Source organism: Podarcis cretensis (genome assembly GCF_951804945.1).
Source record: "Podarcis cretensis genome assembly, chromosome: 9".
NCBI classification, from domain to species: Eukaryota; Metazoa; Chordata; class Lepidosauria; order Squamata; family Lacertidae; genus Podarcis; species Podarcis cretensis.
In genome coordinates, this window is record NC_137178.1 from 11,171,981 (window position 1) to 11,197,600 (window position 25,620).

At 47.8% G+C, this 25,620-nt stretch overlaps 1 protein-coding gene and 1 long non-coding RNA gene across 6 annotated transcripts in view; both read left to right on the forward strand.

Moving 5' to 3' along the window:
* Window positions 1-536: 536 nt before the first annotated feature.
* LOC307224477 lies at window positions 537-6,247 on the forward strand. The gene is made up of 3 exons (XR_013842564.1): window positions 537-652; window positions 4,482-5,593; window positions 5,939-6,247. It is a non-coding gene; the product is annotated as an uncharacterized lncRNA (long non-coding RNA).
* Window positions 6,248-9,840: 3,593 nt separating this feature from the next.
* Window positions 9,841-25,620, forward strand: part of SEPTIN11 (septin 11) — a 109,346-nt gene continuing 93,566 nt past the window's right edge. For 4 of the 5 annotated variants that reach the window (XM_079990980.1, XM_079990982.1, XM_079990979.1 and 1 more), the window contains exon 1: window positions 9,841-10,107. In XM_079990980.1, coding sequence (XP_079847106.1) covers window positions 10,081-10,107 — 27 coding nt within the window. In that variant the 5' untranslated portion in view covers window positions 9,841-10,080. The remainder of the gene's footprint in view (window positions 10,108-25,620) is intronic. The other variant, XM_079990983.1, reaches the window with a different exon arrangement.

The window sequence follows — 25,620 nt, forward strand, 5'->3', positions numbered from 1 at the left end:
TTAAATACGTTTTAACACTGTGGCACCAGATGGCGCTGTGGGGTCCTATCTTTTGGCAATGTGATTTCCCATTCTGAGGTTTACAACGCGTTTTCCTGAAACGTTTTTCTTTCTTTTTTTCTGTGTCTAGATTGAGCCTTGATCTTTAATGTTGGCGCTATTTTGTAATATTTTTAATGTTCGTACGTTGTTTTGGGTCAAACTTGCATTGGTGGGGAAAGTGACCAATAGATACCGCTGTTCCAATTTTATCTGGATTAATTTTCAGGCCAGCTAGAAATCGCTTTGTGGGCAACATGACTCTGACAGCAAGGGAGAACAAGTTCGTGCTCTTGAAAAGTCCCAACGCCCGTTACTCTGCTGCATCGCGTAGCTCCAATAATAGCAATTAATCATCAGATGACTCCTGCTTTGACATCGTAATCCTGTATTTATGACATCTATATGTTGCCATGGATATTGCTGAGACGAAGCCAAGAGAGTATGTAATGACTTAATTGGAGGATCAAAGAGATGACAAAATATGAGGTTAAATACAATATTTAGCCTAAATATGTTAGGCGCGTGTAAGTGGACACATTATTTCACCTGTCAGTTTAATAGGTTTAAGACTGAGCAGGATCTATGGGTGTCAATAAGCAATTTTTAAAAAGTAATGAAGAAAGGAGATTCACTTATTTATATGTCCGTTTAAGCTTTGCACAACTTTGTTTCTTGCTCATTACCTTTTTATCACAATTATAATTTTAATTGTGCCTTTTGGAACGTCCTTTGCAAGGGACTTTTTAAGGTAGAGCAAGACTATTGCTGCTGCTGTTGTTACTTGCCCCTACCCTAAGGTTCCAGAGCGGGTTACAACACTTAAACACGACATTAAAGGTAAAGGGACCCCTGACCATTAGGTCCAGTCGTGGCCGACTCTGGGGTTGCGGCGCTCATCTCGCTTTATTGACCGTGGGAGCCGGTGTACAGCTTCTGGGTCATGCAGCCAGCATGACTAAGCTGCTTCTGGCGAACCAGAGCAGTGCATGGAAACGCTGTTTACCTTTCCACCAGAGTGGTGCCTATTTATCTACTTGCACTTTGTGCTTTTGAACTGCTAGGTTGGCAGGAGCAAGGATCGAGCAACGGGAGCTTACCCCGTCATGGGGTTTCGAACCGCCAACCTTCTGACTGGCAAGACCTAGGCTCTGTGGTTTAACCCACAACGCCACCCACGTCCCTTTTAAACATGACATTAAAAACTGTTTAAAACAACTTGCAATCACTAAAAGAAGGTGGGTGATAAAAATATACACCTCAGAGGTGTCCTATGCCCAGTCTTTATGGAGTACCGGTATTTGTTCTGATATATTCTGGAGGTGACTGCTATCCTTGCTAGCAAATGTGGGGGAGCTGAGTGAGAATGGTTAAGCAAAGTGGGGGTCAGGTTTAGAGTGCTTTAGCAAGCAATCCTTCTTCCTAGGTAACTCTGGGAATTGTAGTTCTGTGAGGGTGATAGGTTTCTCAACACCCTTAACAAACCACAATTCCCAGCATTCTTTGGGGGGAACCACGATTGTTTACACTGGTGAAAAATGCTTGAAATGAATAATGTGGTTAATCCCATAATGTTTTTGGTAACTGTCCAGAGTTAGCCCTGCTGTGAACTAGAAGCAATGAGTATGTATAAACCCCTGACACAGACATAGCAATTTTGCAGCTTAAGTCCTAAAATAATAAATGCCTTCTGGCAGGGCTGCAATTAGCATTCGTTCCCCAAACATGCAATTTTAAAATGTGATTTACTGTCCTGAGACCATTTCTGAATTCCAACCAGAAATAGTTGATTAACCTGTTCGGCCATAAAATGTCCCAGAGGACGCTCAGTGCAGGTAAGATGAACTTTAAGCCATTTTTGTGGGTGCACAAACAGGGTAAACGCTGTCTCCCCCAACCCCAATATATTTTAATGTATGGTTATGTTGCCACAAGACACAAGTCTTGAAAGACCTACATTGGCTCCCAGTACGTTTTCGTGTTTTTGAACTGCTAGGTTGGCAGGAGCTGGGACCGAGCAACGGGAGCTCACTCCGTCGCGGGGATTTGAACCACCGACCTTCTGATCTGCAAGACCTAGGCTCTGTGGTTTAACCCACAGCACCACCAGCGCCCCTTCTCTTAAGCAATAAAGGTAAAGGGACCGCTGACCGTTAGGTCCAGTCGTGACCGACTCTGGGGTTGCGGCACTCATCTCGCTTTATTGGCCAAGGGAACAAATAGCAATTTGGGGGGAAACTGAATTTCCGTTTGCTCTGGTTAAGTGCTAAAGAGCGGTTTCCCCCAAGAAAAACCAGTGAAAGATTAAGAGGTGTGGATAAGCACTTTGTAACATCAGAAACTGCCTTAGACATTTTAGTCCACCTAGTTCTGCATGGTCTACTGCAGGGGTTAGGAACCTTAGGCCCAGGGCCAAATGCAGCCCATCAGCCCTATTTGGCCCTCAGAACTCTCTCCAGGCCACACCCCTTTCACCCTTCATCATCCAGGCCACACCCCTTTCACATTTCATAATTGGCCCTTGCTTTGCATCCAGTGCGTTTGCCCAAAGTGGGCAGTACTGCCCCCCCCCCACCAGAAGGCAGTAGGATTACCTAGGTGCTAAGAGGCAAGGGGGTGCCAGGGGGGCAATGGAAGTAGATGTGACTATAAGACTTTGAAAAGCTGGCACCTCCTGGATCAAGTTCATCAATTTGGTTGAATCAATTAAAACAAATACAGTGGTACCTCAGGTTATAGACGCTTCAGGTTACACGTTTTCAGGTTACGGACGTGCCAAAACCCGGAAGTACCAGAACGGGTTACTTCTGGGTTTCAGCCCTCGCACATCCGCAAAAGCACTAAATCGCACTTTGCACATGCGCAGGAGTGCCGATTCACGTCACGCACGTGCGCAGAAGTGGCGCTGCGGGTTGCGAACACTGCGGGTTGTGAACGTGCCTCCTGCACGGATCACGTAAACAACCTGAGGTTCCATTGTGGTTTAAATTGGATTTTGAATAAACGTGCAATTAATTGTTACTGTTTTGAATTGTATTGTGTTGCTATTGTCCTTGATGGATCATGCAAACCGCTATTTGGGATTATGCTTTTTTAATGGGGTAATGGGCACACTGGGAGTGGGTGGGTTTATGGAACCAAGCAGACGGTGGCCCAAAAAGGTTTGGAAACAGTTGCACTAGGGTGCTAGATGAACCAGTGATCTGGTTTGGTTGAGGTCCGCTTCCTGTGTTCCTAATGGCAGGCAGCGGCGAATGGGGATGGCTATAGCTGTAAAAGGCTATATCCTTTGCTGCAGGTTGTTTGAGCTCCTACCAGGTGATCTTAATTGGCTCAGACAGAGAGTGGTATCTTCAAGGCGTAGTGATGGGAAATGGGGAGTGCGCTGTGCTTAGCAAGAATCGGTCAGCAGGCTTGCCACTCACTGTGCCTGGGCCCTGAGGCTCTGCCTCAGTCTGATGAAAGCGCAGAAACCAGGACTTTGATGTGCAGGTTTTAAGAACCTAGGAAACTGCCCTTTGTACCTGGAGGAGCGTCTCCACCCCCATTGTCCAGCCTGGGCACTGAGGTCCAGCTCTGAGGGCTTTCTGGCAATTCCCTCACTGAGAGAAGTGAGGTTACAGGGAATCAGGCAGAGGGCCTTCTCAGTAGTCATGTCCTCCCGTCAGATGTCAAGGAAATATACAACTATCTTAGAAGACATCTGAAGGGAAGTTTTTAATGTTTGATGTTTTAGTGTGGTTTTATAATTTGGAAGCCACCCAGAGTGGCTGGGGCAACCCAGTTAGATGGGCAACATTTATTATTAATTAATTATTATTATTATTATTATTATTATTATTATTATGCCAAGTTAGCTCAGTATTGCCTACCTTGACGTGCTCCCAGACAAACCTAGAGACACTGGGGATTCAAAGTGAGACCTTCTGCATTCAAAGCAGATGTTCCATATGTACAGACTACAGTCTCCTTTGTGCCTCGTTTCCAAAAGGAAACACGAACCTGGACTTAGCGCCTGGAACCCATGGAATATATCACCGCTTGGAGACTGGGATTGATTGGCTTGCAACAGTATTCAGCCAAAGTCACCTGCAAATTGAACTGCTGTCCAACATGAAAGAGCAGGCCAGGTTGAGTCACAGGGCTGATCCAGATGTGGCCTGGTTTTCTCATGGTATGCTTGCATCCTTCTGTCTTCTTCTGGGATCAATAGTTTCTATAAATAGCAGCAACAGGAGCAACAGGATCCAGGCTGCCTGTGTCTCCGTGCCTCTTGGCAAAGACGCACTATCATACCATGACTATCAGTGCTCCGATCTCTCTCTTTCTCTCTCTCTTTCTGCTGGATGAAGAAGGTCTGTATTTTTATGCAAAACTGTGCAGGGGAAAGTGCAGGGTGGAAAATGTTTCTATTTCCATTTCTCTCTTTTCTGTGCCTTCAGATGAAATGCACTTTGGAAGCCCAGCCCAGCAATACTGTTCCCTCCTCGCTGCCTTATTATGCAACATTAATCACAGTGAAACCTACATAAACCCTCTCCCACATTATGTAATCTCCTCTACCAGACCTCATCACAGAGCCCGAGCACAGGAATTCCTCCTCTCCACCTCTGCGAGCTTATCAAGGAAACGACTGTGTGTGTGTTATTTCAGCAGATGATTTAATGGGCTTCCTTTCATTTATAAATTATACAAATAAAATGCATTATGTGCATCTGTGCTCCAAGGAAAGAGGAGTGAAGAGAGAGAATGAGAGACGAGACCAATATCTTCTGCAAATAAAAAGAAAATCAGAGCTCTGCACCAGGAGAGCCCAGATTCTGCACTGAGAAAAAATGAAATTGGTTTAAATTGTGCAAAAGGAGCAAAACCACCTGTGTAATATTTTAGGAGCATAGAAAGCTGCCTTAAACTATTTCACACTATCTGTGTCCTGGGCTGTACCACTTCTGATTGGAGATCTCTGAGGCATTAATCACCACGCTCAATTTTGACTAAGTTGAAATCCCAGTGTAGCTTTCCTGTTTTCTTCTTGGTGCTTTTTAAGCAGCTTCAGATACTGTTGCAGAAAGCTGCTTGGAAGGGGAGAGGAAGAAAGGGAAAATAATCACGAATAGTCTAATGCTGGCAAATGCACAGGCACTGGGAAGATGCTTCAGCAGCGAAGGAATTGAGGAGATGCATAGAACTGGAGAAAAGCACCCTTTGGTTTGACCACCAGAGGGCTTCCCTGCACCAACGTCTCCCGTGACTCAGATGCCACAAAAATTGGATAGTCTGATTTTAAGCGCCAAAGGACCTCTCTTTGTAGCGTTTGCTACAACAGACTAAGATGGCTACCCCTGTCTTTGAAACTTGGAAATCTAGAAGAAGATAGGAAGTAAACCTCACAGAGGAGGTGGGTTCTATCAAGACAAGTTGAATTAGCATCCTAGACAGGATGAACATTGCTTTATCAGCCCTGCTTTGTGCAGATCCTGCTGGAGCGTTTGACGTCTCTGTGATCATCATCAGGACTGGCAGATTAGATGTTTGTCTCGCAAATGTCCAGGAAGTCACCTGGCATCCTGTAATTACCGTATTTTTTGCTCTATAACTCACTTTTTCCCTCCTAAAAAGTAAGGGGAAATGTGTGTGCGTCTTATGGAGTGAATGCAGGCTGAGCGGCTATCACAGAAGCCAGAACAGCAAGAGGGATTGCTGCTTTCACTGCACAGCAATCCCTCTTGCTGTTCTGACTTCTGAGATTCAGAATATTTTTTTTCTTGTTTTCCTCCTCCAAAAACTAGGTGCGTCTTGTGGTCTGGTGCGTCTTATAGAGTGAAAAATACGGTAAAAAAAGAAACGAAACAAAATAAAGCTCACAATACAACGGAAACAAAACTCTCAGTAAACGAAGTGTGTTCAAAACAAAATACCAAACCATCAATAAATCATATTTCAACTATCAGCAGATGAAATATATAAGAAAACTATGTTATGTCGTCAACCTCTAAATGGCAGTCATCATGAGTTCCATACAGGTTAAGAGACAGAAGGCAGATTGCGTCGCAAATGGGGTTTGGGTAGGACAGTGGTTCTGCTTCATAAGTTCACTTGCAACAAACATGCATGGCAGGAAGTCAAGAGAGGGGAAAGGGTTAGCGGTCTTTTTTATTTTTCAAGTGTCAGGGAGTTAACACACACTACATACAACATCCAGTTTGCACTTTAGACTGTGACCAATGAAAACTTGTTTTGTACACGATTTGTTTTCGTTTGTTTACAACATGTTGCCATAGTTAGCATTTCACAAATGTGGAAACTGAGGCACACACACAGAGAGAGAGAGATCACCCTATGACACTCGGTGAGTCGGATGTTGAGAGCAGTATCGGGATTGCAGGCCTGTCAGCAGTTTCCTTTCATGTTCCTGTAGAAGTATTTCTATTCCACCCACTCACATGAAGTATACAACCAATGCAGACTGATATGCTGTTTGACATTTTATTGTAGTTTCATATAAGACATTGTAATCAGAAGAAATTGATGAGTTCAACCAAGCGTACGGTAAAGGTAAAGGGACCCCTGGCCATTAGGTCCAGTCGTGGCTGACTCTGGGGTTGTGGGGTTGTGGGGTTGTGGGGTTGTGGCGCTCATCTCGCTTTATTGGCCGAGGGAGCCGGCGTACAGCTTCTGGGTCGTGTGGCCAGCATGACTATGCCGTTTCTGGTGAACCAGAGCAGTGCACGGAAATGCCGTTTACCTTCCCGCCGGAGCGGTACCTATTTATCTACTTGCACTTTGATGTGTTTTCGAACTGCTAGGTTGGCAGGAGCAGAGCAACAGGAGCTCACCCTGTTGCAGGGATTCGAACCACCAACCTTCTGATCGGCAAGTCCTAGGCCCAAGTGTACGGCAGAGTGGCAGCAAAAAGTGGTACAGCCACACTAATTTTATTTTTGCATCCTTGGTGCTTTGCATCAAAGCAACTTGCACTGGTAATAAGACATTTTGAGAATTCTTTGCGGTTGGCCATTATCAAAAAGTTAAGAAGTCATCAGCCAACAATATTTTGGGGCGTGCCAGTGGAAGTGGGCAGTCAGAAAGGCCTGTGCTCAGTACTAGAGCTGCACTCATAGAGGGGGCTCTGCTATGAGGCAGGTCAGACCACTGGGCCATCACATTATTTAGGGTTGCCATATTTCAAACAGTGAAAACCAAGACAGAAAAGTTGTTGCCAACATCAGTGCTGATGACATGGGTTGTCATACATCCGGATTTTCCTGGACATTTGACTGATTTCTGCCCAGACACTGCTGACGAATGCTGTATTCCGGATATGTCTGGCAAATTCTGGATGTAGTGGGCATATTCCACCAGGTAGTTGTCTTGAAAAGTTGAAATGAATAGTTGTTGTGTATGAGTGCGGTAGTGCTCTTGAGCATTGCCCATGCATTCCAAGTAGGCACATGCATAAAACCTGTTGGATGGTGCCCCACTGTGGCATTTCTCTGTGTGCCTGCCTTAGGCACCCCCTGTGACCTCGCAAGTCATCATGGAAAGTCAAGGTGTCTTGGCTGAGGCCAGCCTTCTCTGGATTCCCGGAATCTGCTTTGGAGGTCTGTTGTGAACATGACAAATCCAATTGAGCTTCAGTGTTCAGGGGAACTCTATCTCTGAGTGACATCTGCTGCGGGGGGGGGGGGGAGGTTTGTTTTGAATCAGCCTTACACCTAGACAGACCATTGGTCCACCATGTTCAGTATTATCTACAGCAGGCAGGGACTTACCTAGAAGTTGGAAGCCAAGGGCATAAACCCAAATGGCACAAAAATTGCACCTCTCCACTCTGGCTCAGATTAGCTAGGAGCCTGCCCACTTGTGCATTCCCCCAGCCGCTCTTTGCCAAGGGCGCAAGGAAGTCCTCCGACACCAGGAGTTTCCAGACTGTGGTCCATGACGCGCCAGTGGTCCGTGATCTTCATGCTAGGGGTCCGCAGGATACCGGCATTCAGTATAAGGCCCCCTTGCTTTTGAATGACACCTTCCTGCTTCTTTCGCTTCTCACGTTGTGCTTTCTTGTGCAACATTTGCAATAGACTATATGCTGCAATTCCCAACATGAGGTGCACGTCTCACAGAGGGGCAATTTGATTTTAAGGGGGGGGGCAATTCGAGAATGAGTTATTAACAGTTAATGGCCTTTTAGGCTTCCTCCACATGAATAGGAGACCAGTTTTTAAATAATAAGAATTAAATGGCACAGGCAGAGGAGGAGCTAGCTGCTCCAACACCAGTGGCGCACATGTTGTGCACGCGGGGGTGGGGCGAGCATCCCAGGGGGGTGGGTCTGTGAGCACAGAGGCGCCACCGCCCATGGTGAGCATCCCAGGGGGGCAGGGAGGCGATGTCAACCCCCCTCAGGGATGACACCCAGGGCAGACCGCACCCCCCTTCCTCTTCCTCTGGGCGGGGGGGGGGGGCAGGATTTTAGAGATGCTTAGGTGGTGCATGGACAAAAAAAGATTGGAAACCACTGGACTAGAGCATGGGTAGGCGAACTAAGGCCCAGGGGCCGGATCCGGCCCAATCGCCTTCTAAATCCAGCCTGCGGATGGTCCAGGAATCAGCATGTTTTTACATGAGTTGAATGTGTGCTTTTATTTAAAATGCATCTCTGGGTTATTTGTGGGGCATAGGAATTAGTTCAATTCCCCCCCCCCCAAATAAATATATATATATATATATATATATATATATATATATGGTAAAGGTACCCCTGCCCGTACGGGCCAGTCTTGACAGACTCTGGGGTTGTGCGCCCATCTCACTTAAGAGGCCAGGGGCCAGCGCTGTGCGGAGACACTTCCGGGTCACGTGGCCAGCGTGACATCGCTGCTCTGGCCAGAGCCAGAGCCAGAGCCAGAGCCGCACACGGAAACGCCGTTTACCTTCCCGCTGGTAAGCGGTCCCTATTTATCTACTTGCACCCGGAGGTGCTTTCGAACTGCTAGGTTGGCAGGCGCTGGGACCGAGCAGCGGGAGCGCACCCCGCCGCAGGGATTCGAACCGCCGACCTTTCGATCGGCAAGCCCTAGGCGCTGAGGCTTTAACCCACAGCGCCACCTGCGTCCTACCCCTGGACTAGAGGATGGAATAAAAACACAATGAAGTAGCACACACCATCGGAAGGAAATCATTAAGCGGATGCCAAAACCCTTAGAAATTGGTTTGGGGAGTCTTCCCACGCTGGCAGCGACCCTGCCTGGGATTGAACCCGCGCAAAGCAGACGCTCTCTGCCACTGAGCCACGGCCCCGCCTTGCCCAACTCCCAGCCTCAGCAGCAGTCGAGGCGAGAGCGCGAGGTCCTTTCCGCTGTCCACCTTAGCCGTTCCCACGCCCGGCGGCGCACACATGAAGGCTGAGGGGGGAAGGAAATTCAGCCCCCCAACACCCGCCGCGTCCCCGCGCCTGCCCGCCTGGCTCTCCCGGAGGAAAGAGCCGTTCCCGCTCGCGCGCTCTGCCCGGACGGACTCGGGCACGAGCCCCCCGCCGAAGGGGCTTCCTGGCGCCAATGGCTCCTCCAGCCCTGTCAAGGGAAAAGCGCCTTTCTCCCCGAGGCGCCTCCCGGCCCCCTCAGTTTCTCGCGCGCACCTTTTGGGGCAGGCGCTTCCGAGCGCGCGCGCGCGCGCGGCGGGCCAAAACGGGGCGAGGGGAGCTGTGTGTGTGTGGCGGGGGGAGGCCGCCTGGCGACCCCCGCCGCCCGCGCACCCGTCCCCATTGCACAGAGGCGCACGTCCCCACTCCACCCACCCCTCTCGCCAGCGAATGGTCGCTTCCAACCGGGTGGCCATGTTTGCCGCTTATAATCGCGAGCGCAGGCGAAGCCAGAGGCTGCTTTTCATGCGAGCGGGGAGGGCGCTCGGGAGGAGGGGCAGCGGCAGCAGCAGCAGCAGCAGCAGCCGCGTCAGGCGCCGGGGAAGAAGGCGAGCAGCAGCAGCGGCGGCACCAGCGGCCGGAGCCTCGTCGCCGTCGCCCTCGCCCCCCTCAGCAGCAGCATGGCCGTGGCGGTGGGGAGACCCTCGGTGAGTGAGGAGGGGAGAGGAGCCCTTCCCGCCGGGTGTGTGAAGCTCCCCGGTTGGGCGGGCGTGCAGCCCATGTGCGCAGCGCCCGGGCTCGGATAACGGGGATGGGGAAGAGCGCGCCCAAGCCTCCCTTCCCGGCGGCTGAGGCGGCGGCCGCTTGTTGCTTCCCGGGAACGCGAGCCAGAGAGACCCCGCCTGGGGTCCGCGGCATTCCCCCCGCCTTCCCGCCGCCTTTCTTCCATCTCTCTCCTTCTCCATTCATTGCAAAGGGGATCGCCGGAGGTGGGCGCCTGGGGGGTGAGAGGCTGAGGGTGGGTCGGGTTGGCGAGGGACGGGACGCGTTCAGACGTTACGTGCCAAGAAGAGGGCCCGGACCCCGGTTTCTTTTCCCGTGTACCAAGCTTCTAAAAAAAAAGAGCGGGGGGGGGAGAATGAAAGAAAAGAAAGCTGGGAAAGGGGTGTGTTTGTTTGTGTGTGGTAGCAAAATATGGAGCTGGTTGTCTTATCTAAAAATAGGGCACACCAGAGGAAAATCGGAGGGAGTGGGTAGTGGAGAGGGAAACACGAATAGGCCGCCCTCCCTGGCGATTCTGAAAAGGTGCCCGGGATCAGTGTCAGTCAATGGAAGGAAGGTGTGTGGCTTCAGGCGAAAAAAATAAAGGAAAGAAAACGTGCCTGAGGTTGCGGGTAGGGAAGGCGGCAAAGTTGTCCTCTAGGGTCGAGGGACATGCTTGTGTTGTGGGGAAGGCATGGGGAGCATAACGGGCTGGCCGCCTCCCCAAACCATTGTGAGATTTTGTTAGCTGGCTGAGCATCCAGGTGATGTACAGTTGCAACCCCACAACCTCTCGGAGCACTGCATCTCTCCAGGTCAGCGCATCATTCATCTAGGACATGCAGGCATGCACCAGCCCTCGCCAACGTGGTGCCCGCCCCCAGATGTGCTGGACAACAACTCCCGCCAGCCCAAGTCAGCACATCTAGGCCAAGACTAGCATATGCAAATTTGTAAGATTGCAATTCTATACATGTCTGCTTGGGAGGAAATCATCTTTCAGGGGACTTGCTTTGAGTGGCCGTGTCGGGTTGTAGCTCTGCTGTTGATCTCAGGATCTTGAGTTTCAGCCCCACTTTGGGTAAAATATCCCTTGTGGTCTCTTCCAACTCTACAGTTCTATGATTCTAAGACTCTCTTTGCTTTTCCATGATGCAGAAAGGGGTGGTGTTAGAGCTGTCACTTTGAATCTCTTCATACCATAGACCAGAAAAAAAATATGGGGCATCCTTCCTTCCCCCCAAAGCCTGCCTTTTTCCTTCTCTATCTTTCTGGCTTTTTGTCTTACCTTCTTTTGCATCTTCTCCCCCACCCCCTCTTTCATTGGGGACAACAACAACACCCCAGAACAAGAGAGAGAGAGAGACATGTGATTCTATGAAGTTGCAAGCCCTGAGTTGGAATCTCACCTCTGCCATGGCAAACCTTTTGGTGTGTCGCGTGGGAGAGCATCTGTGGGGCATGCAGAAGGTCACAGGGCCATAGCTCAGTGCATCTGCATCCTGAAGATCCTGGGTTCAACCCCTGGCTGCTCCCAAGTAGGGCTGCTGAACACCCCTGCTGGAAACCCTGCAGACTGCTGCCAACCAGTGTACACAACACTGAGCTAGATGGAACAGTGGTTTGATTCAGTTTAAGGCAGCTTCCTAATGTTTCATCTTCCGCAAGGGGACAGTGGTAGTGATCTACCTTACAGGGTTGTTGTAAGTGTGCAAAACACCTCAAGCACTTTAAAAGTCAAGCCACAAGTGCGTACGTTGCTAGTATTTATATTAGTAGATTGGGGTGTGACTTTCCTTGCAGATCATGACCCAAGAATAGAAAATTAAAGTGCTATAAAGAATGCAGGCTTGCAACACCCGTGTGTGGTTTCCGATTTACTGCTTTTTAGAGAACTTCATCTTTTAGTCGACACTGGAAAGGGAAACAAGCTGTAGGTATATAGGGTTGTATATATTGTATCCTGGTGGCCTGTTAACCGCATTTCAAACAGGGCAAGGCAAACGGGCTGCATATAGTAGGATGTCTGTCTTTCAGGACTGCATTCTTGGGAGGTTTTCAAACATCCTCTGTTCAGGCAGCAGCAATGGTAAAGGGAGTACTGGTTGGAGATGCCTTAACCTAGCCTTCTCCTTCCTTTCCCAACTCCCCCCACCCCCACCCCCCAAAAATCACTTGGGCGAAGAGTTGCAGTATTCTCTGGGATCAGAAGCAGAGCTGTGTGGGAAAGCAATAGAGGCAACTAGTAGTTTGGTATTCGTATAAACTTTAACTCGCTTAACATCCCCTCTGTCTTCTGTCTTCTCTCTGTCTCTCTGGTTCCCCAAAGAATAGACACAGAAATGATGCTGGCTACTCAGTTTATTTGTTTGACTCTTAATGGCTTCTCAAGCAGTTTCCCACACGCTGAAGGATCCAGCTGCTGCCCTTCCACTGTACAATTCTGTTTTTTGTTAAGGTGGGGAGTTGAGAAATGTCAACTCGAGCGGACGCAGTCGTTTGCCACAAGAAACCTCTGCAAGGCCTATAGCACCTTAAGGGTTTCTCATGAATCCTGTGGCAAAAGCCCGAAGCAGATAAGAGAAGGTGTCAGTTTGTATACACCTATAGGTGTGCATTGGGGTTGTGAACGAAACATTTATACAAATGGAGGCTAAAAAAATATTAAGGGACATATCCTTTCAAGGTTGAAGATTCAGGCTTGAGGATCTTCTTAGCCATTAAAAATAGGAAGAATACCCTGGAGATATGTTGGGATGAAATTAGATCTCTGAAGGAGTCTCTCTTCCCTACTTTTTTGGTAGGGCTTCTTTCCTTTTTGATAAACCAGTAACTCTGAGAAAATTGTTTCACAGACTTGCCAGACAGCTTCACATAAAGAGATCCTTACCGAAAGAGAGACACAGAGATCCTTTTTATTATGTCTATAACTTAGAGAGATGTTGGTGAAAGTAAATGCTGGCCATATGAAAGGACTCTTATACATCTTGAGGAGGTGGGGAGGGGAGGGAGGTGGGGGGAGGGAGGGAGAAGGGGACTTGATTGACTTTTTCCTGTTCGTTGTTTTTTTTTTAAGTGCATGCCAGTAAAACAGATGTTGCGAGTGAGCAAATGACTTCAGTGTGGCTACTTTCAGAATGTGAAAAATGGTGTCTGCATTCAAGATGTGACCTGGCTCCCTTGCTTAGTTTCTGTTACCGTTTTATAATGCAATTTGTGGCTCCAGTAGGGTAACGGACTGCATTGTGTTGTTGTTTTTTAAAGCACATTGTTCATGTAAATGGTTTTTTAAAATCATTTTAAATGAACAAAAATTACACTCTTCCCACCATTTCCTCAGTGCAACTGGTAACAATTACGTTTCAGTTTGGATTTGGATTTGTTGCTTTCTGAAAGGGTCCAGGGCAAAATGGGTCCTGCCACACGGGAGCCCAAATAAAAGGTATTGTGGTTGTGGTTGATTCACAGGGCCACAGCATGAGGCAGTGAGATATACGAGCTGAGAGTAGCTTTGTGAAAAAGCCACTCTCCTATGGTGAGTTGAAATAATCTCCAGGCAATTGAGCAGGTAAGCTTCTGTAAGATGGAAAAGAATGATGGTGTTTTCCCTTTCCTTTCAAGGTAACAAGAGTGCCACATATGACTGACATGTATTTGTGGGCAGACACATTAGTAACATTTGTGTACTTGTTTGTGAGGTTGGTGTTGTGGACGGCAATGAGAGTTTTAGCACTAAAATTCCAGCTTCTACATCAAACAGTGGCTTAAAGTATCTCAACTATCTACCCCATAATGGCCCAGTTTGCATGTCATGTCTACTGACTAGGATTATAACAAGACAGGCCATTGGTTCATCTAGTCTAGTATGGTCTACACCAGGGGTAAAAGGTAAAGGTAAAGGTACCCCTGCCCATACGGGCCAGTCTTGACAGACTCTGGGGTTGTGCGCCCATCTCACTTAAGAGGCCAGGGGCCAGCGCTGTCCGGAGACACTTCCGGGTCACGTGGCCAGCGTGACATCGCTGCTCTGGCGAGCCAGAGCCGCACACGGAAACGCCGTTTACCTTCTCGCTGGTAAGCGGTCCCTATTTATCTACTTGCACCCGGAGGTGCTTTCGAACTGCTAGGTTGGCAGGCGCTGGGACCGAGCAGCGGGAGCGCACCCCGCCGCAGGGATTCGAACCGCCGACCTTTCGATCGGCAAGTCCTAGGCGCTGAGGCTTTAACCCACAGCGCCACCTGCGTCCCACACCAGGGGTAGTCAACCTTTTTATACCTACCGCCCACTAATGCATCTTTCTTGATGGTAAAATTTCCTTACCGCCCACCATTGCTCAATGGAAGGAGGATTCAACTTGTGCCGTAGAGCCCCTTACCGCCCACCTAGAATCCTGAAATGCCCACTAGTGGGCAGTAGGGACCAGGTTGACAACCCCTGGTCTACACTGATGGGCAGTGGCTCTCTGCAGGGTTTCAGACAGGGTCCTTTTCCGGCTCCACCTGGAGATGCCAGAGTCTGAAACTTCATTGATGATTACCTTCTCTCTTGAGTTTTTTTCTCCGTGCATGCAGAGCGTGCAGGGGGTGGATATCCCTGAGCATGTACAGAGTATAATGTCATTAACTCATCCCAGCAAACCATCACATCTCTGGAAATGGGGACTATTCAAAAAGCATGTCAGACTTTTAAAACTCCTTTTAGCGGTCACATACACCCAAGTCATACTTTGCCTCCTTGCCAACCTATCCTAAATCCTTTTCTTGCAGCTCCTCTATTCTTCCCATGAAGTGTGACGTATTTAATGGATGGTCTCTAGAGAGCATGGAGTCTTAGGCACAGAGCCTCCCCCCTCATGTTTTAGCATGACAGCAAACGGCATAGCTGTCAACTTTCCCCTTTTCTTGCGAGGAATCCTATTCGGAATAAGGGAATTTCCCTTTTAAAAAGGGAAATGTTGACAGCTATGCAACTGTGGCCTTGCATAGACTCTGGGGGGGGGGGTCCAGTTTCCTATTACCTAACACTTCCTTTCCATATCTTTGCAGGAATCTGCCTATTGTACTACTGCTCTGATGAGCAGGTTAATTGGGTTAATCATTAATAAAACTGTTGGGCATGGAGAGAGAAAGAGGGCACATTTGGCTTGTGTGTAGGATGTGGGGAGAGGAACCGAAAGAAAGATCAGTCTGGCTTGATTTAACAGAACCAAGATAACATTATTGAGTCACGGAATTTGCCCACTAAGATGTACTGGGGAAATGACACTGCGCTGATTATAAAATAATGCACATAAAGTAACAAGGGCAAACGTTATCGTGCAAACCACTCTGTTTGGTGGTTTGCTCTAGCTACTTGTATAAGTAACATTATCTAAAGTATAAAGTATATCCACATTTGTAACAGAACAGCTACTGTCAGACTCCAGCCTGCAGCAGGGATCTATCTATGAAGACAAAAGTTTCACTATTTTTAATTAGAGCTTTAGTCTTCTACCTTTACAGACCCAAGACCCGCCTTTAATCTTAGCCTGCAACAGGGCACCCAGTTAATATTTTTGCCATATTGTCTATCTTTCTCCCTCACACCTGGTATCTGCTTCTTTCATTCCCCTTCTCCTAATTTTATTCCTCCCCTCCTTTCCGCCTCCTAAGCATTCCTTGGCTTCACATTACTGATCTTGAGAGCTTCAACTTCCACCGATGTTATAAACAAGTTTCTAGATCTCATGTCTCTCGGAATTCTTGGGAATGCAAATGCAATAGGTCCGAACGGACTGCTGTCCCCAGAAGGCAAGTGAGGAGCTTTCCATTTTTATTATAGTTCAATTCATCATAATTTGAATAATTTGGAACTGGCAGCAGGACCTTTCTTAGCACTGCTGTTTATTCAGACTCTGGTTGTTAGTACCTGATTTGCCCGTTGCCAATAAAAAGGTAAAGGTACCCCTGCCCGTACGGGCCAGTCTTGACAGACTCTGGGGTTGTGCGCCCATCTCACTTAAGAGGCCAGGGGCCAGCGCTGTCCGGAGACACTTCCGGGTCACGTGGCCAGCGTGACATCGCTGCTCTGGCCAGAGCCAGAGCCAGAGCCAGAGCCGCACATGGAAACGCCGTTTACCTTCCCGCTGGTAAGCGGTCCCTATTTATCTACTTGCACCCGGAGGTGCTTTCGAACTGCTAGGTTGGCAGGCGCTGGGACCGAGCAGCGGGAGCGCACCCCGCCGCAGGGATTCGAACCGCCGACCTTTCGATCGGCAAGCCCTAGGCGCTGAGGCTTTAACCCACAGCGCCACCTGCGTCCCGCCCGTTGCCAATAGTTCCTCCTTTAAAAGTGTGCCAGTTCCATGCAAGCTGCTAATTATGTAAAAATAGGCTATGCAAAGCAGCTGCTTCAGCAGTGAGGTGCTTTGCAGAAGCTGTTAGCATAAGACTAAAAGAAAAGCTCTCGTGCATCAGAGGGGAGGCTTCCACCCAATCCCACATGAAATTTAAACATGAAATTTATTACGGTCAGAGACCAGCTTGAGAAACACAAATGGAACTACAATCCCAATAGCAAAACAAACATTTAAAACAATATACAACAAGTTTGAAAGTGTGATAGGCATATAAACACATAAAAACTTTAAAATAGACTACCTTAGAGAAGGGGACGCAGGTGGCGCTGTGAGTTAAAGCCTCAGCACCTAGGACTTGCCGATCGAAAGGTCGGCGGTTCGAATCCCTGCGGCGGGGTGCGCTCCCGCTGCTCGGTCCCAGCGCCTGCCAACCTAGCAGTTCGAAAGCACCTCCGGGTGCAAGTAGATAAATAGGGACCGCTTACCAGCGGGAGGGTAAACGGCGTTTCCGTGTGCGGCTCTGGCTCGCCAGATGCAGCTTTGTCACGCTGGCCACGTGACCCGGAAGTGTCTCCGGACAGCGCTGGCCCCTGGCCTCTTAAGTGAGATGGGCGCACAACCCCAGAGTCTGTCAAGACTGGCCCGTACGGGCAGGGGTACCTTTACCTTTACCTTTACCTTAGAGAAATGACCCAAAGTTGCCCATGGATCTGGGTTTGGGAATTTTCTTAAGCAAACTAGATTGAATCGGGGGGGGGGGTGGTCTGCGCCTACAGATCTATGCGCAGAATCTGGTGACACTCCGGGTCATCTTGTGGTCTTCGCCTAACAGGAGAAGGTCAGCATGCCTCAACAGCAGGGGCTCAATGGTTAATCTACGTGCCTCATCTAAAAAAATATGTGTTCAGGGCTTCCTATATCCCCCAAAATACAAGTGCAAATTCTCTGGTCATATGGGACTTTTTTAAAGGATCCTCCCAGGACCGGCGAGGGCAGAGCCGAGCTTCTGGCAAGTGTAAAAGCCCTTCTTACATTTTTGGATACAAGCAAAAGGAGATATGCTGCTGGTGCAGCTATATATCTCTCGATTTCTACAATTTTGTAGTCGGGGGAATCCCACATCTTATTGTCACTTGTGGGCACTTAAGTGCCTCTAGGAAACACACAAGCAGGATATGAGGGCCGTGCCTCCCCCCCTCCAATTACTTATGCACACGGGAAGCTGCCTTATACTGAACCAGACCTTTGGCCCATCTGACTTAGTATTGTCTGCACTGACTGGCAGCAGCCCTCCAGGGTTTCAAACAGGGAGCACCTCCCAGCCCTTCAGCATGCAAGGCATGTGCTCTGCTGCTGAGCCATGGCTTCTGAGCTGTATGCATCAGAGTTATACCACCTGTGAACAAAGAACCATAGACTAGGGAGGCACTTCAGATGTCACATAGTCCAGCCCTCTGCTGAGGAGGGAGTCCCTGCTTGCTCTATTTAGATGTCATTGCTAATTTTCTCAGGTGGCTCTTTCCTAAGACCCCTTTAATCCAGTGGCAGAGAGTCCCAACGGTTGTTGAAAATGGCACTTTTGCTCGTTGCGAACCGACAGCCTTTTTCGGATGCAGCTGGTTTCCAGTGTTATGTGAAAGGGAGAACAATGTCTGACCGCTTCTCTCTGTGTGTGCCTTTTGTGGAATTGTTTTGTTGTGTATTTGAGTTACATATTGATTTTGTACTTGTAAGCCGCTTCGGAGCCATTAGTAACTCTATAGGCTTCTGTTGAGTCCCTGCCACTTTAAAAAGAAATCCACTAAAAAAGCCATAAGTGTTTTAGTCTTTCCCTGTAGATGGCACGTGTCCCATGGTGGCGTCATACATGGTCTGATCCTGAGTAGTAATGGGAGGAGTGCTCAACAAGCTGGAGCTGGCGACCCTTGGGAAGGCCCAAGTGAGATGGGGGAAGTTGGTGGGATCCAGGAGGTATCAGAGTCCAGGGAAGGGGCTGAGAGCATGGAGGATGAACCACTGGAGGTCTTTGGTCTGCTTTGGATTTCACCATGCTGAATGTCAATGGGGGTTATGGGAAGAAATAGTTTCTGCCCAAGCATCCCTCTCCCATGGCAGCATCAAAACAACCTCGTGGGGTAGGTGAGGCTGAGACAGAGCCTAAGGTTCTTCAGTGACCACTCTGGCTGAGTAAGGATTTGAACCCGGGTTTCTCTTGGGTAAGAGTCCTCCATTATAATACTCTGCCTTTTTGTAGTTAAAAGGCACAGAAAGAGTCGGCAGCCCTATTCGTGGCAAATTAGCAGTGACAACAGTGTTGGTTGGTTTTAGTACAGTCATACATCAGGTTACAGCTGCATCAGGTTATGTTTTTTCAGGTTACGGACTGCCGAAACCTGGAAGTACAGGAATGGATTACTTCCGGGTTTCAGCGGTCGCGCATGCGCAGAAGAGCTAAATCGCAACCCGTGCATGCGCAGACGTGGGTTGCGAATGCTGCGGGTTGTGAATGTGCATCCTGCACAGATCACATTCGCAACATGAGCGTCCACTGTAGAGTCTCCATTGCCCTTGCTCAGAGCAATTCCACGGGCTGGTTCAGACATGCATTACTTGGTGGCTTAGTGACTGACTTGGAAAGCTTTCGATGTGACCTGAAGTTCTGCCTTTTGAGGGCATGTTCATACATGCTAGCATTGCTGGGTGGACATGCCTGCGTGAACCAGCGATATAGGTGCACCCAGATAACCATATTCCCAAGAGCCTTGAGTTCAGTGCTTGTAAGAGGAAATGTCAATGTAGGAATCCAAACTGCACCACCTTTTTGGGGGTGGTGGTCTTGTGGACTCATTCTGAAACCACTGCTTTGCAGATTTTGCAGTCTGATTTTGCTCCCAGAATAGCTGCTCATGCTGGTCTTAGGTGAAATGGTGCAGGATGAGGGTAAAGGGACTGACAGCCTTCTGTCCCCTCTCCTCCAAAGACTAGGGAGCATTGCCATAAGTAAGGAATGCCCTGTGTCATAATCACAAACAGTGAGTATTGCCTTAAGAAACAAAAGGGGAGGAGTTGAAAACTGTTGAACAGCTGCCCTCATGCCCTCCTCATTTGCTTCCCAAAATCATCTGGATGCTAAGCAAAACTGGGGACTTCTATTCTGACCTTACACAAGTCTTCATTCCTCATAGTGCATCTTCACTAGCACTTTTCAGTAGGGCTGCAAATTGGTGTAATACAGTGGTACCTCGGGTTACAAACGCTTCAGGTTAAAGACGCTTCAGGTTACAGACTCCGCTAACCCAGAAACAGTACCTCAGGTTAAGAACTTTGCTTCAGGATGAGAACTGAAATTGTGCGGCAGCGGCAGTGGGAGGCCCCATTAGCTAAAGTGGTACCTCAGGCTAAGAACAGTTTCAGGTTAAGAACGGACCTCCGGAACGAATGAAGTTCTTAACCCGAGGTACCACTGTATTTCACCAATTTGCAGCCCTACTGAAAATGTTAGTTGATGAAAACTAACTTAAAATTTGATTTTTAAATTCACATAGTGGTGAAAACAATGGTTTTGAAGCAAGAAGTTTACATGTTGTTGTCTTTAGGTGATGCACACTTGTGTTGTAGTGGTCGAAAGTTATTTTCAGTTCTCCATCAAACCTTGCAGCCTGGTTTTTTTAGATGGAGAATTTTAGTTGGTTCCTGAGTACACGAGTTGCTGCTTCTCCTTCTATCAGATGATATCTCTTTGTGTGGCTATTACCAAAGAGCACAGATTGGGAATATGATATGCTTTGTTCTTACTTGCAAAAAAAAAAGAAGGAAAAAAAAAGACTTGTTTTGTAGCAGCTTTCTCCCAATATGCACCGGACTTGCAATGTATGCTGCCCTTTTAGAATAAAATGGCTGGTATCTGGTTTCTAGCAAGCCTGTGGCTTTGCTGATTTCTTTCAGTTGCTAACTTCAGAGAAGCTGTGTGAGTGTCAAGGAGCGTGGGAAGTTCTTGAACATCTTCCTTAGCACAAGCTGGGGGAAATGCCAGAGAGCCTGAATTACTAAGACCCTTTAAATGCTGAGAGTTTCTGAGCTGCTTGGCTTTTTACAAACAAGCATACTTTTAATTTCAACAGCAATTTAGTCTCTTCCCGGGTTTGTAAACCTTTTCTTCTCCAGAGCAAGATTTTCCTGGCTCAGGGCCTGCACCTGAAGGAATGTGGTGGGTTTTGTTTTCCTGTTTTGTTTTTTTTCTTTGCCTCACTCGCTGCAATTTCTTTTCCTTCCCTTTTTAGAAGTTGCAAGTTCAGGAGGGTCTCTTTTGGAAGTGGGTGGGCAAAGAACACACAGTCTGAGGTTTGCAGGGAACCTGGAACCCTACACCGCCTCTTGTGAATCTGCAAATAATTTGGTACTACTAGATTATTATTATTATTATTATTATTATTATTATTAGGAATGCTGCTGTTAGCTTTTACTGTTGGGCCAGGCCCTGGGCTCCAATAATTGAGCTCTCGTGCCTCTGAGCTATGGAGGCCAGTGGTTCTCAAAGGGTGTGGCAGGAGAGGATGACAAATGTGGCAGGAAGATTCAAGGATAACCAAACGTTTAAACATTTCAGTGCAGTATAGTACAGCATAGTATCAAAATATATTTTAATATATACAGCCAGAAAAACAGTATCTTCGCCTCTCTTCAACAACACTGGCTGCAGTTCTGCACCACATATTGTTGTCAACCAGGATTTTCAATTCTGAGAAAGGAGAAAGATCAGAAAAGAGAACGTCTTGTGTTGATGAGGAAATGAGAATTTGTCTCAAATGAGACCTAATATAATTGAGATTACTCAGCAAAAGCAAGCTCACACCTCTCATTGAGTTTGTAGGCATACTTTAGTTACATATGTAAGAGGCTCGCTTATAATTACAGTGGTACCTCGGGTTACATACGCTTCAGGTTACATACGCTTCAGGTTACAGACTCCGCTAACCCAGCAATATTACCTCGGGTTAAAAACTTTGCTTCAGGATGAGAACAGAAATCGTGCTCCAGCGGTGCGGCAGCAGCTGGAGGCCCCATTAGCTAAAGAGGTGCTTCAGGTTAAGAACAGTTTCAGGTTAAGAACGGACCTCCGGAACGAATTAAGTACTTAACCTGAGGTACCACTGTATATTTTGGGAATGAGTCATGTTCTTACGTAGCTGCGTTGTTTTATACTTTCTGGGTGCCCCATGATCATACTATAAAGGAGTTGTGTTCCATGTTATGAACCAGGCACTGCTAAGAGTTATTTCCATTTGTTTGCCAATGTATTTCTTGTCAATAAAAAAATCAGCTCGGTGCAAGCAAATTTTTATTCTGAAACTGGCCCAGAGAAAAAAGTTTGAGGGCCACTGCTTTAGGCTTTCATGTAGAGATTGAGTTGATCCTTATCCTTCGACCACTGAACGCTCTGCCCAACGCATTTTACTAAACTCTTAGAATTTCTCCTAGCTGGTTTCTTTTTCCTCTGCTCTTTCCTAACATGCTTTTATTTAAAAAAACAAAAGCAGACATTTGGGGGACTTCATTTGCTGCTCTGTGATTGTGGCAGGTCCCCTTTCACATCATTCTGGCCATTGTGGCTTGAGCTGCCTAGCGGACTATGGGTTTAAATGATGACAGGGAAGAAGGGAAAATGAATGAAACAGGAGTGCCTGCACATATTGGCTTGGCTGCTAACTAGCCAGTTATTCTTTGTGATTGCTGCAGGTCCACACCTCGCCTCTTGGGCCCTGTGGCATGTGCAGAGAGCTAGGTGGGATGGAGGGACATTTTTTTGTCTGGCCTCGCAGAGTGCTTTTGCAAGCAGCGCAATGGGTGTCTTGGCATCTCTCACCTCCTGCAAACAAGCACCCAAGAGGAAGGGCGAGAAGCCAGGCTACTTCGCTCTCCTGAGTTCTGCAGACTTGGGGTGCTGTGGCTGTGTGGTCTCCTTTGCCTTCTCCTTCCCTTCCCATGAGCCCAGTGCAGGGCATGAATGCTCAGAAGAGAAGGGATCTTCTATTTATTTCCTCATTTATAAACATTCACCTTACAGCCCTCTCCTAAACTTGTCAGTGGAGCGTACACCAATGTGTATTCAATAAAACAAGGCCCCATTAAAAACAACAACACAGTACAAAACCATCATTAAAATGACTGGATAATCAAGAAAGTTTTGAACAGCTGCATTGGCTTGCCAGCACAAAAACGGGTCCTGAAAGTTGGAAGCGAGAAGGATGTCATGCTGAATCTCTGCTGGAAGAGTGTTCTGCAGTTTGGGACCAGCAGCACTAAATGCCTGACATCTAGCTGAGTGTGTAATATGGTGTGCAACTCACAGGGCTTCTCTGGACCAAGACATTTTGCTGCCTGAGGCAATGAACAAGATGCATGCCTACCCCCTATTCCATGCACAAGGCACCTACTAAACTGGCAGCAGACTCTCACTTTGATACTAGCAACAGGATAGCACACATGACAGAGGCAGCAGCCTTGTTTAGGGGGTCCAGGACAACTTATGTGGTATACACAGCAATATCCACCAGCAGAGGGCAAATGGCCTGGGGGTGAGGAGGATTAGTCAGGAGGCTGTTGCCACTGTCTCCCAGCATTCCACCTGAGGCAGTCACCTCACTCTGCCCAATGGTAGGGCCGGCCCCAGTCCTGGGTATGTGACATGAGGCACTCGCCAGTGGTACATGGATATTGGCCAGTGATGAGATTTATAGACTCATGATCAGATTGCTTGGACACTTCCCCCCAACTTCTGGTCTGCACGCCATGGTCGAAATTCAAAGTTCAAAATTCAGCTACTGGAAAAAGTGGGGGGCAGTGATTACTATTGCTGTTCCACTTGGAGCACACAGTTTATTGCCATGGAGTTCCCAGCAGTTGGAGTTATTACAGGGAGACACTATCTGCAAATCCAAATGGATGATGGGATGATTCTCTTTTGGCAACTTGGGAAGCTGCCTCATTCAGAACATTGAGCCATCTAACTCTGTGTTGTCTGCACTGACTAGCAGCTCCTCTCCAGGAATTTAGGCAGGCCTGGAGATACCAGGAGTTGAACCTGGAACTTTATGGATGCAGAGCAGATGCTGAGTATGAGTTTGCTGTGATGGTGCCAGAACACCCAACTGAACTTACCAGTATAATTGTTCTGTATGTGCCAGCCATTAACTCATCCTGCTTTCTGTGCTCATGTCCCTTGCTTGCTTAGGGCTGGTGAGAAGGGAAAAGCACCAGAGAGTTCAGCTGGGAGTGGATCCAAACCATTGACCTTTCACTAAAGCAGTTACTGCAATCTTTCAACTGGGTGGAAGTTGGTTGGTCCTGAGATTTGCTGCATTTGGTGAACTTGTTTTTAAAAATGAAATAAACCCAAGAGATTCAGGCCACAATCCCAGAACTGCTGCTGCACCATCTTAAATTACATTCACTTTAGTGGAATGCATTATTTAGCAGAATATTTAGGCAGGTGTCTTGGTTTCTTTTCTGTAGGTTTTCATATTCTGGGACTAGCCGCATGCAAACTTTTATTAATCAAACTTATGGAACTGTTTGCCACAGGAATTTGTGACAGTCAGCAACTCAGTTGTCTTAAAATGTGGGTTAGAGGGGAATTCTGTTCAGGAGCTGTCAGCTAGGCTGGGTGGGACCTCTGTGTTCAAAGACTGGGTGTAGCAGAGGCTTGGGAGAAAGCCAGAGACTTGTCTGCCTTGCTCATAACCTTCCTAGAGGCCTCTGGCTGGCCACTGTTAAGCCTTGGACTGGAGACAGAAATTTGTTCCCTTCCAATATGGCAATTGCAATGTTTGATTTGATAGAAGAGTTCATTTCAGTTTGCTTTAAGAAAGAAAGCTTTTCTCAAGAGCTGGAGGGTGAAGATTTAAGAGCAGTGTTTCCCCATTTGGTATCATCCATATGTTGTTGTGATACACGTTCCACCGCCTTGGACCATTGGCTGTGCTGCCTGGGACTGATGGGAGCTGGAGTCCAAACAAATCAGGAGGACACCATGTTTGGGAAGAAAGCTTTATTAGGCAGATCACTGACAGAAGGAACGGGGGTTGTTCTGGACTGAAGAACCTGGCTCAGATGCCTCCTGGTTTCAAAGTGTTTAGAAAACTGCTCATGCTCCCAATATTATTATTACTTACTCTAGTGAGAGGAGGCCGTATTTCAAGGATACTTATTGCAGTGCCTTCCAGAGCATGGCCAATGGTCAGGGATGATGAGAGCTGTAGTTCAGCAACATCTGAACCAGTGGAACTGTCTACCTTGGAAGGTGGTGAACTCTCCTTCCTTGGAGGTTTTTAAGCAGAGGTTGGACTCTGTCATGGATGCTTTAGCTGAGATTCCTGCATTGCAGGGGGTTGGACTAGATGACCATTGGGTCCCTTCCAACTCTACACTTCTATGATTCTATGGTTCTAAGATGCCATGTTGCCCTCTCACTGGTCCAGTGGGCTTTGTGGTTGTTATACTGAAGAACTGATGCTTTTGAATTATGGTGCTGGAGGAGACTCTTGAACAACCTTTTTCAGCCATGGGCCAGTCCACCATCCCTCAGACCATGTGGTGGGCCGGACTATATTTTTGGGGGGAAATTGAACGAATTTCTAAGCCCCACAAATAACCCAGAGATGCATTTTAAATGGACACATTCTACTCATGTAAAAACATGCTGATTCCGGACCATCAGCAGGCCGGATTGAGAAGGCCCCTGGGCCTTAGGTTGCCTACCCCTGCTCTTGAGAGTCCCATGGACTGCAAGAAGATCAAACCTATCCATTCTGAAGGAAATCAGCCCTGAGTGCTCACTGGAAGGACAGATCCTGAAGCTGACGCTCCAATACTTTGGCCACCTCATGAGAAGAGAAGACTCCCTGATGTTGGGAAAGATGGAGGGCACAAGGAGAAGGGGATGACAGAGGACGGGATGGTTGGACAGTGTTTTTGAAGCTACCAGCATGAGTTTGACCAAACTGCGGGAGGCAGTGGAAGACAGGAGTGCCTGGCATGCTTTGGTCCATGGGGTCATGAAGAGTTGGACACAACTAAACAACAACAAAATACCTTCTTTGAATCATTGAATCATAGAAGAGT